Below are 14,547 nucleotides of genomic sequence, written 5' to 3' on the forward strand. Positions count from 1 at the left end.
ATTCCTACAATCTCTACTCTCTAAAAAATATGCTACCTGAACCTTTTATGTAACATCCATCTCCCTATGGAGTAACCCGTGACTGTGCTTTAATCTCAATTTTCTCATTTGCAATGGACTAGAATGTAGTCTTCAGTCCTAATACTTTATGATTAATATATAAATATGTTACAAATTACTTATTTCCAGATTTTCTCTTTGATATTATTTTAAAAAATAAAACAATTTCTCTTGACAAATAGAAATGGCCCTACTATGTTCCTACATGTGACTCATAGTGAAGCAACTTAGAAAGGGGTGAAGAACAGTCAATGCCAGTCTCCACTGTTGTCTGTGATACAGTTTCACTGAATGTGTCCTGTGGTTATAGATCTAATTGTCCTGAAAAGACTGCAAACAACTGCTCCAACAAGATGGAGCACATTAGAAGCTCAGCAGGATGCCCAATACTAGCTTGTCTGCCTGGTTTTACACCTCTAGTAATAATGCAATTCCACAAGGAACTCAACCATCATCTGAGAAGGTACCCAAAAGCCTTTGCATATTTAATGAACTCTCTCACCAAACACTAGAAAACAGAAGGTGCTTGGAGTGCATCATTAGTTCTGTCAGAAGGATAATTTACACATCTATCTTGTCAAATTTTCTATGGTTTATACTTTTACAATAATCAATCTAACATACATTTGATTAGTGAAGTAGAAAGTAGAATAAAAAGTATAGCTGACATAGCTGTGGCCCCTCAAAAACATGCTTGATAAAATAATTTATTAACTCCTTGGTGGCAAGTAGGTATGTGAACTTCTGCTATTGACTAGATTTACATTGGCATTAGAAAGCAGAGACTATGCAATTACAGACTAGAAATCTTTTGTTTTGCTTGCCAGTTAAGTACATTGTAGAATGAGAGAATAGATAGAAAACAGCTGAAGTAAAAACACTCAATGTGCTTTAATAACTGCAAATGATATTGAGATCTGGAGAACTTTCTGTAGATGGCTCCGTATATCACAATCTAGAACACAAGCTTAATCCCAGAGAAAAGATACTGCAATCTAAGTAGAAGACTTTTGTTCTATAGCTAGACAACCACAATAATGCCCTTGTACAGCGTTTTGCTATGTAGCTCAGGCTATCCTCAAAGCAGTAATCTTTATGTCTCCACTTCCTGAGTGCTGGGATTACAAGTATGCACCATCACACCCAAGTCCCCCTGAGCAATTTTTGAACTGTTAAGCACTAAGGTATCAGCTGACTATACTGTTATATATACAACACACATGTGCATGCATTCATTTATACATTAGTAGCTTAAACATGTTCATTTTTGAAGCATGCTACATCAGTGAAAGAATGAATAAAAATAACAAATAACAGATAGCCTAAGACTATTTAGCATAACCAAGGCATGATGGCAATCTACTCAAAAGACATGTATATTCAGACCACACAGAGTTCAGTTTCCTTTCTAAACCCAGGTCATCTGAGGTGGGGGTGTGTTAAACACACTTTAAAAGTCTTAGAAGCATAAGATGCAAAATTGAGGATCTTTTGTGTCTTAATTTTAAAACAGGTTTCACCTTTTTGTAGTTTTATTTCTAATAGGGTACATAAATACAAAGTGGTTAAGAAGGTTGGGGCTTTTTTTTCCTCTTATTTTCTGTGGGCATATGTGTTCTTCAATAATATACAGTTAATCTATATATACTTCTGGAAATGAGAAAAAATGAAAACTTTCAGAGATAATTTGAATTCAAAAGTTCAATATTCACATTTGGATGTTAACAAATCTAAGGAACAATATGCTCTTTAGTGTAATAAACAGCACAAAAGAATAAATGTATATGTGAAAGCAGCAGTGAGTGATGTCATCTGTGGAAAATGTAGACTTGGTCAGCATAGCCACTAATTATTATCTGGAGTTACTCTTTGTAGTTTAAGAAAATGAAGACTTAGCCAAAAGTACCAAAAGTTCCACTTAAAAGACTCAAGTCTGGGGTCTGCTTGTCACAGAGGTCTCTTTTAGCTAGATATAATCTAACTTTTTACAACACTAAGCTTGATTATAAAGCCAAGGAGACTTGTTCACTTACTAAGAACAAATTATGAAATGGGACATATATTTAGAAGCTTACTGAAGCTAAAAGTGAAAAGTAGAATTCAGCATCTTGGACAATAAAGCATCTTTTAACAGACATTCAACTTGAAAAACTCATCAGAATTATCAGTTTGCTAATACCATGAAACTACAAAAAGTTAAGTGTTCTATAGTAATATAATAATGGCGTATAGGCATTCTTGGATGAACAAATATCTTACTTATAAGAGTCTTAGACATAAAGGTGGGGGAAGAATAAGTTCTCTTTAGAAGTCTAAAAAGGAGTAGTTATTCAAGCTACCTATCTTCTCTTAAAGATATCTCTGAAGCTATAGGTTCTCAGGAACAAGTGGTAAGAGACAACAGATACAACGACCCTTTATCTAAGACCGGGTATGTATAGTTGCATGGGTGGGAAGGGCAGGGATCAGAAAACTTTATCTATAAATTTTCTCTGTCAGCTGTTGTATTAAATCAGGACTTTGCTAATAGTCTTTGCTAAGACTCTTATTTCCAATAAACTACAAAAAAAAAAAAAAAGCTGGAAATAGCGCTGTGGAGGAGCAAACTCAGTCTGAGCAAAAGCAGCTCAGGCCCTAGGCCCTGAATTCAAGCTCCAGGATGAGGGGGGAAAAAAACCGACACTGAAATTCCATCTCATCCCAAACAGAATGACAATCATCAAGAAGACAAATAACAGCCTGGTACCCAAAACTAATGCTTGTAATCTTAGCTACTCAGGAGGCTAAGATCTGAAGGACAACAGTTAAGTCAAACTTTGAGCAGAAAAGCTTGTTAGACCTCATCTAGCAAAGAGTAAGGCTGGAGTGGTAAAACGCCAGCTTAACAAGTACAAGGTCCTGAGTTCAAAGCTCAGTATTGTTCCCTTCCAAAAGGAAGAAAGAAAGAAAACAAACAATAGATGCTAGCAAGGAGGGGTGTATGTGGAGGAACCCTTACTGTGAGTTCCTTGATAGAAGGAATGGAAATTAATGTGAGGCTCCACAACCAATAAAAAAAAAAATGCAACTACCATAACAGTACTGCTATGTCATTCTTGGGCATATACTGAGGGAGTGTAAGTCACACATGATACCAATATCTGCATACCCATGTTTACTACAATGGTATCTAAAATTGCCAAGCTGTAGAATAAATCTAAGTACTCAACAACCAATGAATAAAGAAAATATTAGACAGAGAGAGAGAGAGAGAGAGAGAGAGAGAGAGAGAGAGAGAGAGAGAAAGAGAAAGAGAGAGAAAGAGAGAGAAACAGACAACTACTTAGCCTAGCCTAAAAGAATGAAACTATGTCCACTGCAGGGAAATAAATGGAACTAGAGAACAGTATGTTGAGCTTAAGACAAACTCAGAAAGACAAATATCTAGACCTCACAACAACAATCACACACACACACACACACACACACACACACACACACACACACCCCACACCCAATAATACAACATGACATGATTTAAAAGGAGGGCTGTTTAGAAGGCAGGAGGGAGAAAGGAGAGGATGATGTAGAATGAGAATGAACATGATTGAATATACATACATATGAAAATAGTACAATGAAACCCATTAAAAACTACAAGATAGGGAGATGGAAAGAGTAATAGAAATGGTGAATCTGATATATTCATGTATAGAAACATCACAAGAAATTTTGTATACAATTTATTTATTTCCTGGTTATAGCTATTTCCTCCCCTGCTCTGACTCCTGGAAATTACTAGCCTGCTCTCCATTTCAACAATTTTATCATTTTAAAAATGTTATGAAATCATGCAGAATGCGATTTTGAGGACTGGCTTTTCACCAGCCCAGCATAAGTCCTTGCCTCTTCAGGCAAGTAGTTAATACATTTCAACAGTTCATTCCTCTTTGCTGTCGAGTAGTATTCCATGACACAGATATACTAGACTTTGTTTAGTTATTTACCAGTGGAAGACCATCTGGGATGTTTCAACTTTTTGGCTATTTTGAATAAAACTGACGTGATTATCTGTCATGGTACATCCTTCTTAGTGAAATGTTTCTTCCTGTCATGGAATTTTTTGTCTTTTGCTACTGAGTTCTTAATGTAGATAGGTCTATGTTGGGTATGTGGTTTTTTACATGTTTCTTCCCATTCTGTGGCTGATCTTTCCATTCTCCTCAAAGAGTTCTTCACAGTAAAATTTAATTTTGATTGAATCTAGTTTTCTTTGAATCATTTTTTCCTTTTGTTGTCCAGTCTAAACCTAGGAAACTCTTTAATTCTGAAGATTTTCTCCTATGCTTTTGTTCTACATGTTCAAAAGTCTACATTACATTTATGTTCATTACCCATTTTGAGATTTCAGATGTGTGATTACTAGCACCATTTGTTCTTTCTGTGTATTACTGCTCCAGCACCATTTCTTGAAAAGGCTATGCTTCCTTTTTGGATTGTTTTTGTAATTTTGTCAAAGTCAGCTAGGTGTATTTGTTTGGGTCTAATTCTGTATTCTCTGTTCTGTTCTATTCATCTTTCTTCCAATTCAACATTGTCTTGATTACTATAGCTATATAATAAGGCTTGAAATCAGAAAACTTGATTACTTTTACTTTGTCTTTTCTCATGTTTGTTTTAGTTCTCTATTTCTCTTGCTTTACCATACTTTTTGCAAGCCTCATTCTCCAAAATTATTGCTGAAATAATAACAAGAAAATTCTTGCTGAAATTTAGATAGGCAATGTTCAAATGATATATCACTGTGAGCCATATACCAATGGCTCACGCCTATAAGCCTTAGCTATTAGGAAGGCTGAGATCTGAGAATCCAGGTTCAGATGCAAGCCAGGTAGACAAAACTAAGACTGTTATGTCTAGCTAACCAGAAAAACACACACACACACACACACACACACACACACACACACACACACACACACACACACACACACCAAAGTGCCTCAAGTAATAAGAGTACCAGCTATAAGCAAAAAGCTGAGTAAGAACTCAAACCCCCATACTGGCACAAATTAATGAATGAATATGAATATGAACTGATATTTTTACTACATTAAGTTGTGTACTAGAGCATGAACTCTGTATACTGTGTATTTCTTCATCTATTTAGGTATTATAGGCTTTCTTTTACCAGCATTCTATAATTTTTTGGAATATAAATCTTGTATCTAATTTGTTAATGCATGCCTAAGTATGTACATATTAGATTTATGTGTACTTCATTTTCTTTTGAGCAAATATAAGTCATATTTTTTACATTTGTTTCAATATGCTTGCTTTACAAATATTTTTATTGTTATTGTAAAGGTGATATACAGAGGTGTTACAGTTACATAAGTCAGGTACAAGTACATTTCTTTTTGGATAATGTTACCTTGTCCTTCATTTTTTCCTGGCTTTTCCCTCCCAACCCCCAACCTGTAAGTTATATAGTTCATTTTCATTGTTTAGTGAGTGTCATTGCTGCATTCATTGTTCACCCTTTGTCCCTCTATTTCTTTGCTCTCCCTTACCCTCTACATATCAGATAAACTTACAAGGCAAAAGGTACAGAAATCAAAAACAGTGACAAAAGAGAAAAAATGCCAAAAATCTTATTTCCATTTCTTAGAGTTCACTTCAATAAACATCATTTCATATGATCATATACACAAAGCTACTGAACCTTTATGATCGTCTCCCAAGAATATACTCCCTTGTTCTCACTGTGTGAATGTTTAGTCATGTCCAAGTGTAATTTTTTGTCTTTCACCACTCAGTGTGTTTACTTGTAGATTTAGAGGCACATTCTAGTAACAACAAATGAGGGAAACCATGCAACCTATGTTTCTTTGGGTTTGGCTTACTTGGCTTAATATAATTTTTTCCCAAGTCTTTTCATTTCCTTTCAAATGGTACAATATCAATTCTGATGGAAGCATGCTTGTTGTTAATTTAAAGAAATTACAGGGCTGGGGATATGGCCTAGTGGCAAGAGTGCCTGCCTCGGATACACGAGGCCCTGGGTTCGATTCCCCAGCACCACATATACAGAAAACGGCCAGAAGCGGCGCTGTGGCTCAAGTGGCAGAGTGCTAGCCTTGAGCGGGAAGAAGCCAGGGACAGTGCTCAGGCCCTGAGTCCAAGGCCCAGGACTGGCCAAAAAAAAAAAAAAAAAAAAAAAATTACATTAATAACTCTATGTGATCTTATATTCTGTACCCTTACTGATTCTGTTTTAGACATTCTTTGGGATATTCTACATTGACCATCAAGCATACAAATAGGGATAACTTGTTCTTTTCTAATCTTTATGCCTTTTAGTTTACATTACAAGTTTTTAAAAAAATGGTCCCAGGGCTGGGGATATAGCCTAGTGGCAAGAGTGCCTGCCTCGGATACACGAGGCCCTAGGTTCGATTCCCCAGCACCACATATACAGAAAACGGCCAGAAGCGGCGCTGTGGCTCAAGTGGAAGAGTGCTAGCCTTGAGCGGGAAGAAGCCAGGGACAGTGCTCAGGCCCTGAGTCCAAGGCCCAGGACTGGCCAAAAAAAAAAAAAAATGGTCCCAAAGCTAATCTTTTGTTCAGCTCCTTTTTTGTTGGCCAGGCCTGGGGTTTGAACTCAGGGCCTGGGCACCGTTCCTGAGCTGCTTTTGCTCAAGGCTAGCACTTTACCACTTGAGCCACAGTGTCACTTCCAGCTTTCTTCTATGTACATGTGGTACTGAGGAATCGAACTCAGGGAGTGCATGCTAAGCAAGCACTCTACCACTCAGCCACATTCCTAGTCCCTGTTCAGTTCCTTTCAAATAGTCTTCTTTTACTTTAAAATAGTATTAGATTCTTTTAAGACCATACAAAGAGCTAAAAACAGCTGCCCTATAAATAAGTTAGTTAGGTAAAGATAACAGTATGTAAATAAGGGCTGGTTATACTTATAATCAGTTTTGTCTTTTCTGACAATGACTTAGTTTTAATTTTAGCAAATGAGCAGTTTAAAACTTAAGTCATAAAGTAAAATATGTGACTGACATAACCCTTGCTGTTTAAACTGACCAGCTGGTCAGTTGCAAAAAAGGCACTATGAAGATAAAGTTAAGTAGGTTTATATTTTCTGATAGCCTCCAGTTCCAGACTACATCTGTTTTCTTTGATACACAAAACCAGAGTTAAAATAGCTCTATTTATCACACCATGATTGTAGGCAGACAAACCAGCCTGTCTGTTTCCAGATAGTGAAAGCAACTGTCATTAATCACAATTACAGGCCAACTCCTCGAAGAAAAATTGCATCAATATTCTTGCAACCCCCAGCTCTTCTACTCTGGAACTCAAAAACTGAGAGTGTCATGACATTGCCTGAAGGTCAGTAAATAAAGATGTGACTATGAGGTTAACTTAGTTTTCAGCCTAGGGTTCAAAATCAAGAATAACCATTTGTACACATAAAGTAAGTATTCTCTCAAAACTCTAGTGTTGAGTTTAGCAGGACTATTAAACATATTATTTATATTTTATATGGAAAAGGGTTTCACTTTATGAAACCACTAAATTGCAATGGACATATGAAATTCACAAGCTAGATGAGTAACTTTAAAGACAAAAACTTATGAAAAGAGACATTTTTCTACAGCAATCTAATGTACAGATCATCCGTAAATAAACTGTAGTCTTCATTTATATGATAAAAGATTAAAAATATAAACAAGAGATCCACTTGGTGTTGCTATTGGGGGGAGGGTTACTACCACTTAAATCATGCTCCCAGTTTTTTTGCTTTTAGTTTTTCAGATTGGGTCTCTGCTTTTGCCTGGGCCAGTCTCAGACAGCAACCTTCCTAACTACCTCCTGAGTAGCTGGATTCTAGGACTGTACCTCTATGCCCAGCTTGTTTTTGAGTTAGGGTCTTGCTAACTTTTTGCCAGGGGGGAGAAGGGGGGATTACAGGACTGGACAACTATTGCCTGGCTATCACACTATCATTTTTAAGCACTTATGACACATAGATTAGAAATGTTTACATGATTACTATTACTATTTCTGTTTTTCAGGTGAGGACAACAGCAGTTCAAAACAATTACTGATTAACATTACACAGCTAGTTAAGTAAAAACAGTCCAATATAGATTTGATCCCAAAGCCTGAATGAAACCTTATATACATAAAGCATCTATCTATGAAAGAACACTGAAATGACAAAGGACATGAAACTGCAAAGAAATAAAATTATTTTACTCTATTCTATTGAATAAAACTGCCTCAATATACTTTCCCAGAAATATCATTAAGAAAACTGACCTTAATTAATATAATAAAAAAGTTCCCATATTCAATCAAGGCTGGGTAAAATTTTAAGCTAAATTAGTTAAGTAGAGCACCGTTGTCATTCTAATGTGAAATAGAGTTGTCTGAGAAATTCTTCTAAGTACTTGGGCATGCACTTATCCACTCATGTAGCATTTTCATGCACATCTACTATACACAACTGTGTAGAGCTCTAGGGACTAGAGAATATAGCAATGAACTTCAACAAATTCTACAGGAGAGGATATGGAAGATATCTCTAAAAAGGTTATGTCTCTGTTAGAGACTCAGATGATGATAGTGAGGCATGAAAATAAGAGAAAGAATATTAGAAAAAGAGGGAAAAGAATTGGAGGTGTGGGTCAAGTGGTAGAATGCAAGCATGATTGGAAAAGCTGAGGGAGAATGCAAGGTCTTGAGTTTAAGCCCCAGTATCAGCACAAAAAAAGAGAAGGGGAGATGAGAGAAGGAGATGGGAGGGAAGAAAAATGGAAGAGAAAAAGAAAAGAAAAAAGGAGGGAATAAATTACCATAAGCCTTGAAGGAGAAAAGGAATTAGTATGTCTGAGGAAGAGCAGGAAGGCTAATACTGGCCTTGGGAGAGAGAAACCAGGAGAAGAAGACAAGGAGAGGGAGGAGAAAGAGAGGGAGGAGGAGGGAAAGGAGGGAGAGCACCAACTGCATTTATATCCTGGTAAGGAATCTAGCTTTTATTCTCATGTGAGAAGTCCTGATTTAAAAATAAAGTACTCTGGAAGCAGAGCTCTGAGAGCAGGGAACAAGGTAGAAACACGGATCAGTTAGGAGGCTATTGCACTGGCCCCAGCAGAAGACTATGATTTGATCTAAGGCACTGTTCATACAGAAGATATCTTTAGGTACCTTCAATCACTTAAATTATAAGACTGGAATAATCACTAAGGAAGTGAAGAAATATAAAAGAATAAAAGGATGAGTCCTGAAATAATCCAATCTTTAGCAGTTTGGAAAAGGGAAAACATCTTCATTGAATCAGTACATCTGAAATGTATTCTTCATTTAGGCATACCTAATTCCTTTTCTTAAGCATGAGTGAAACCAGGTGATTTTAAGTATGTTTCTTGCAGTCATATTTTTGATCACAAAGAAAACAAGAAACAGTTAAAATGAAGGTTTATGCTTAAATGTAGCAGAGCCTCTCTGATGTATAAAAAATATTGCTATATTAAACTTCATGTTGATAATTTCTAAAAAATAAACCACTTCAGCCAGATGCTGGTGGCTCACACCTGTAATTCTAGCTACTCAGGAGGCTGAGATCTGAGGATCAAGGTTCAAAGCCAGCCCAGAGAGGAAAGACCATGACACTCTTATCTCCAATAAACTACTTAGGCAAAGCTGGATGGATGTGGTGCTATGGCTCAAGTGGTAGAGCACTAGCCTTGAGCAAAAGATGCTCAGGGACAGTGCCCAGGCCCAGAGTTCAAGCCCCAAGACTGGCAATAAACAAACAAACTACTTCCCCATTCTTGAAGTTCTTAATAAATAAAGAGCTCTAAATCTAGAACCTAAAACTGAATATATAAATAATTAAGGATATCTTACTCTTCACAGCTGACCTATGTTATTATTATCAGATACAGCTGCCATACCATTACAAGCAGTCAGAAAGTAAAATAAGAAAGTATGATGAATAAATTAAAATTTGGGGACTGGGACATAGCTTAAGTAGTAGAACATTTGTCTAGAAAGCTTGGGTCTTTAGTTTAATTCCTAGTACTTAAAAAAAACACCAAAATCTAAAATTTAACAATCACCAACAAGTGATTAGCATAATAGTATTTTTTGTCATATCCTGTTTTGATTAATTTGTTAAGTTTGGGTTGGCAGAACAAATAACATTTAGTAAATGTATAGCTGCTGTCCAACTATATTTCAATAGTCTAAAAAACATTCACATGGAGTTTTGTTCGTTGTTTTTTCCTCCCTTTCTTTGAAAAATGTTGGCTGCAATGGTCACTCATCTCCATTGTAAGCTGGGCTATTTCTTGGTAATGTTAAGTTCCTGAGAATTCAGAAAACTGGCTAGGTTCCATATTTTGGCTGACTTGTCAGACCAAGCTTCTACTTGTGTCTACTAGTCTTTGTATTTTAGTCATAGCTATTTCAAACACATGAAAATGTTTAAGAAATTTTGGTCCTCTCAATTATTCACATCAGAATTCTCCCCAGCATTTTATCCAATCAAATATTGCTTGAAGTAGAAATATTAGAAATTCTACTCCCAAAAAGAGTACCTCCGTGGTGATGTGACAGGCTTCCTCCATTCGCAAGGATTTCTTCTCTAGCAGCTGCCTAGATTTGGAAACAACAACAAATTGTTGCCACTTAGATTTCACTTTGGAGAGAAACAGTAAGACCCAACTCTCAAAGAGGTGCATACTTTGTAGGTTAAATAATAAACAAGCAGCCTCATTTCCCTCCCACTTTGTTTAAAAAAAAAAAAGTAAAGGAATTAAAATATGCAGCCCATTTTTGTATTTTTTTTTCTAGTAAACAGTCACAATATCTACAAAGACCACTTTGAGATTCTAGGGAGGGAAAAAAGGGCAAAAGAATAAACTCAGCAGCACTAAACTGTTAAGCAGTAATAAGTAAAAAGTGTGGGGTTTTGTGTTCAGTAAGTAACTTATATCAAGAGGCTAACATAGACTAACATAATGACTAACATAGACTCATTGTCCCAGAAAACATCAGAAATTGGTCTATAGTATTTTATTTCCACTATAACTTCATGGAATAATTACAATTATTCCATCTCACAGGAACTATAATAATATTGGAGGTATGACAGTTAAGATTACCCACAAAAGTATTAGCACCAGAATAATCTTTATGGAGCTGGGTGCTGGTTGCTGACTCTGTAATTCTAGCTTAGATCAGGAAGAAAACACTCTAATTCTAGCCTAGATCAGGGAGGCCTAGATCAGGAAGCAAACAGTTCGTGGTCAGCCCAAGTAGAAAAGTCCATGAGACTCCATCTGATTGGAAGAAGCTGATGGCAACCCAGCTTTGGTAGTAAGCAAACAATAGGGAGATGTTGGTCCAGGAAGGAAATGACACCTTATCTAAAAAATAACCCGTACATAAAAAAAGTAGTTAGCAAGTGTGAGAGGCCCTGAGTTCAAATCTGTCTTTATGGAGAACATTTCTTTGGCCAAGGATATTGACAAATTACTTGGCAGTTCTGTGATGACCAAATGTATATGAGGGGAGTGTTAATTCTTTAAATATGTTAGATAAATAATAGGCCAAACATGTGCAGCTGATGCTTGTATTCCTAGCTACCTTATGGCAGAGATTGGGAAGAATGGTTGGAGGCCAGCCTGGGAAAGTTCAAGAGACCTCAACTCAACCAACAGCTGGGTACAGTGGTATACACCTGTCATTCTAGCTATACAAGAGGTGGAGAGTAGGAAGATCATGCTTCCAGGCCCATCTAGGAAAAAAGGAAAGTTCAAGAGACACCCCCCGCCCCAATCTTAACAGAAAAGGCTGGGCACAGTTGCTTGTACCTGTCATCCCAGCTACAACAGGAAGCATATATAGGAGGATGATGGTCCAGGACAGCTTGAACAAAAAGTGAGACTATCTCAAAAACAATCAGAGTGAAGAGGGCTGAAGAGATAGCTCAAGAAGTAGGGTACCTGCTTAGCAAGCACCAAGTCTTAGGTTTAGATTCCAACACACAAAAAAAAATAATAATAATAACTACACACATTTTTTTTCTTTTCTTTTCTTTTTTTTTTTTTTTTGGCAGTCCTGGGGCTTGGACTCAGAGCCTGAGCACTGTCCCTGGCTTCTTTTTGCTCAAGGCTAGCACTCTGCTACTTGAGCCACAGAGCCACTTCTGGCCATTTTCTGTATATGTGGTGCTGGGGAATTGAACCCAGGGCTTCATGTATACGAGGCAAACACTCTTGCCACTAGGCCATATCCCCAACCCTGCACACATTTTTAACAAAACAATAACTGAGATGCAGAGTGAGAAAGAATAACAGAAACTGGGCTCATTTTCTATTCTAACAATTCATGCATACACAATAACCATGAAGTGAAATGCCTACTGTGACTTGAACTTCTCAGAATTACTTAAGTGCATTTAAACTATCAGGAGGCAGGCCAAGGTAGAAATAGCCTGATATAAGACAGAGGGATCATATCCCATTACAAAATAACTGTAGAATCTGCAACAGACTTAAGAGTTTTCCAAATGCTAGCCTTTGCTCTAAGAACTTACCATTTCAAACAAATTCCTGCAAATAAAGCAGCTTCTCCTCGAGATCAGTACCACTAAGCAAATGTCAATTTGAGCCAGGCAAAGAACCAATTTCACCCAGGGTCACTGCAAGGAAGGGACTTTTGATAACCAGGCTTAGGGGATGAGAATGCACTGACGCTTGAAGGTTATGGATACATTCATTATTTTTATTTTAGTATGGTTTAATGGGTATAAACATGTTAAAACTCATCAGGTTGTATACTATAAGTATGTACCACTTAATACATTCCACCTATATGTAAAAAAGCTGGAAAAAATAAAGGAGGGGGAACAACTGAACTCTAAGAGACAACCAATCTATTCATGATAGTCTGGATCTAAAAGTGTGCTGTGCCACTAGAATTACCTTTTAGTACTATCTTTGGCAGGCACAAACTTGAATTAAAACATTAGGACATCTGTAGTCTTAAGAAAGCTGTTTGCTATACATCTCTCCACAGTTGAATAGAGAACTCTATAATTACCTACGATGAGAAATACTGATCATCAACAGGTCATCAATAGCTTTATAAAAATTAGCAGCTTAAAGTCATTTAAGAAATGTAATAAAAACTGCTAGCAAATGAGCCCCTATGGTTTACATAAGCATTATCATACAAAAACACTGAAAATGTAGAATGATGACATTATAGCAAAGACCAAAAGGACAAGAGCTGCTGACCTCAACAGCAGTCATTTTCTGTAGATGGGTCAACTGTCAAAGTGATTATCAGATTCCTATAGTCATAAGAATTCCTACTGTTATTTAATTATCATGCATGGTAGCAACCCCACCCCACCCCCCAAAAAACCCCACAGGCTATTGGTCTTAATTCTCTATATAAGACAGCACAACCTACATTTTTCTTTTACTGTGGGCTAGCAGAATACATGTTTTAAAAACAAGCAAATACATAAGTAGGTACTAGAATTACTTGAAAGCTATATGCAAAATTACCTCAGTTTGTTCAAACACGGTCAATGGGTCACTAATTCCTCTGTAGTTAAAGGCAAAATAGAAGTAGATACATGCACCCGCATCGTATGTCTGTGTTACCCTAAAAAACAGACAAAATGGCCACAAGGACTTTAAGTGAAAACAGATTTAACATCCTAAAACTAAAAGATTCTTGAATTCACTTAATTATTTACTTCATCTTCTATCCAACTTCTAGCTCTAAAGAAGAGAAGCAGATTGGCTCTCTTTACAGTTGTTGGCACAACAGGTGAACAAAGATTACTGCAGAAAGCAGTAGGGATTATCATTAAGTGACAGTTTAGTCAACATTATTAGTACACACTGAGACTTTCTTTTGTTTGTGCCATATTACTACTTTCTACTGGGAAATACTCCAAAATTTTTGGCATCTTATGATAAAATTCCATTTTCAGGAATCTTACTGAAAATGTTATCTAGAAGTAATAGGAAAATATGTAGCAAAACTGAAAACACACTTACTATACAGTCAGACAAGTACTGGTAAAAGCTGTCTTAAAATGCATAATCAAAATAACAGTTAATAAAAACATGATAGTTAAAAGGTCATGTCTTGACAAAAAAGAAACAATATAATGATTTTCCTCTTTACTGTATTTAATTTTATGCCCAACTAGTTGTTCACTTAACTTGTATAGAATTATTTGAGCCACATACATATTTCAAAGAGCAGAGTTCCATTATTTTCCAAAAGCATGTTTTTCTAATAAAAGACCACACTGACCATATGAAAGACCATATTGTAGATGCTGGTAATGACAAGATTTAATATATTTTTCCCCTGAGAAAGGCAAAATAAGAGTAGAAACAAGATATATAGTTTCATTCACTGACTCCATCACTGCTAGAAACAGAAATATTAACT

The 14,547-nt window shown here is 36.5% G+C and overlaps 1 protein-coding gene across 1 annotated transcript in view; it reads right to left on the minus strand.

Annotated features, from left to right (window-relative positions):
* Agps (alkylglycerone phosphate synthase) overlaps window positions 1–14,547 on the minus strand; it is a 110,614-nt gene that overhangs the window by 4,307 nt on the left and 91,760 nt on the right. Inside the window, exons 18-19 of the mRNA XM_048345185.1 lie at window positions 13,644–13,743; window positions 10,662–10,719 (exon numbers count right to left, since the gene is read on the minus strand). Coding sequence (XP_048201142.1) covers window positions 10,662–10,719; window positions 13,644–13,743 — 158 coding nt within the window. The remainder of the gene's footprint in view (window positions 1–10,661; window positions 10,720–13,643; window positions 13,744–14,547) is intronic.

This window comes from Perognathus longimembris, chromosome 4 (genome assembly GCF_023159225.1).
Source record: "Perognathus longimembris pacificus isolate PPM17 chromosome 4, ASM2315922v1, whole genome shotgun sequence".
In the NCBI taxonomy this organism is placed as follows: Eukaryota; Metazoa; Chordata; class Mammalia; order Rodentia; family Heteromyidae; genus Perognathus; species Perognathus longimembris.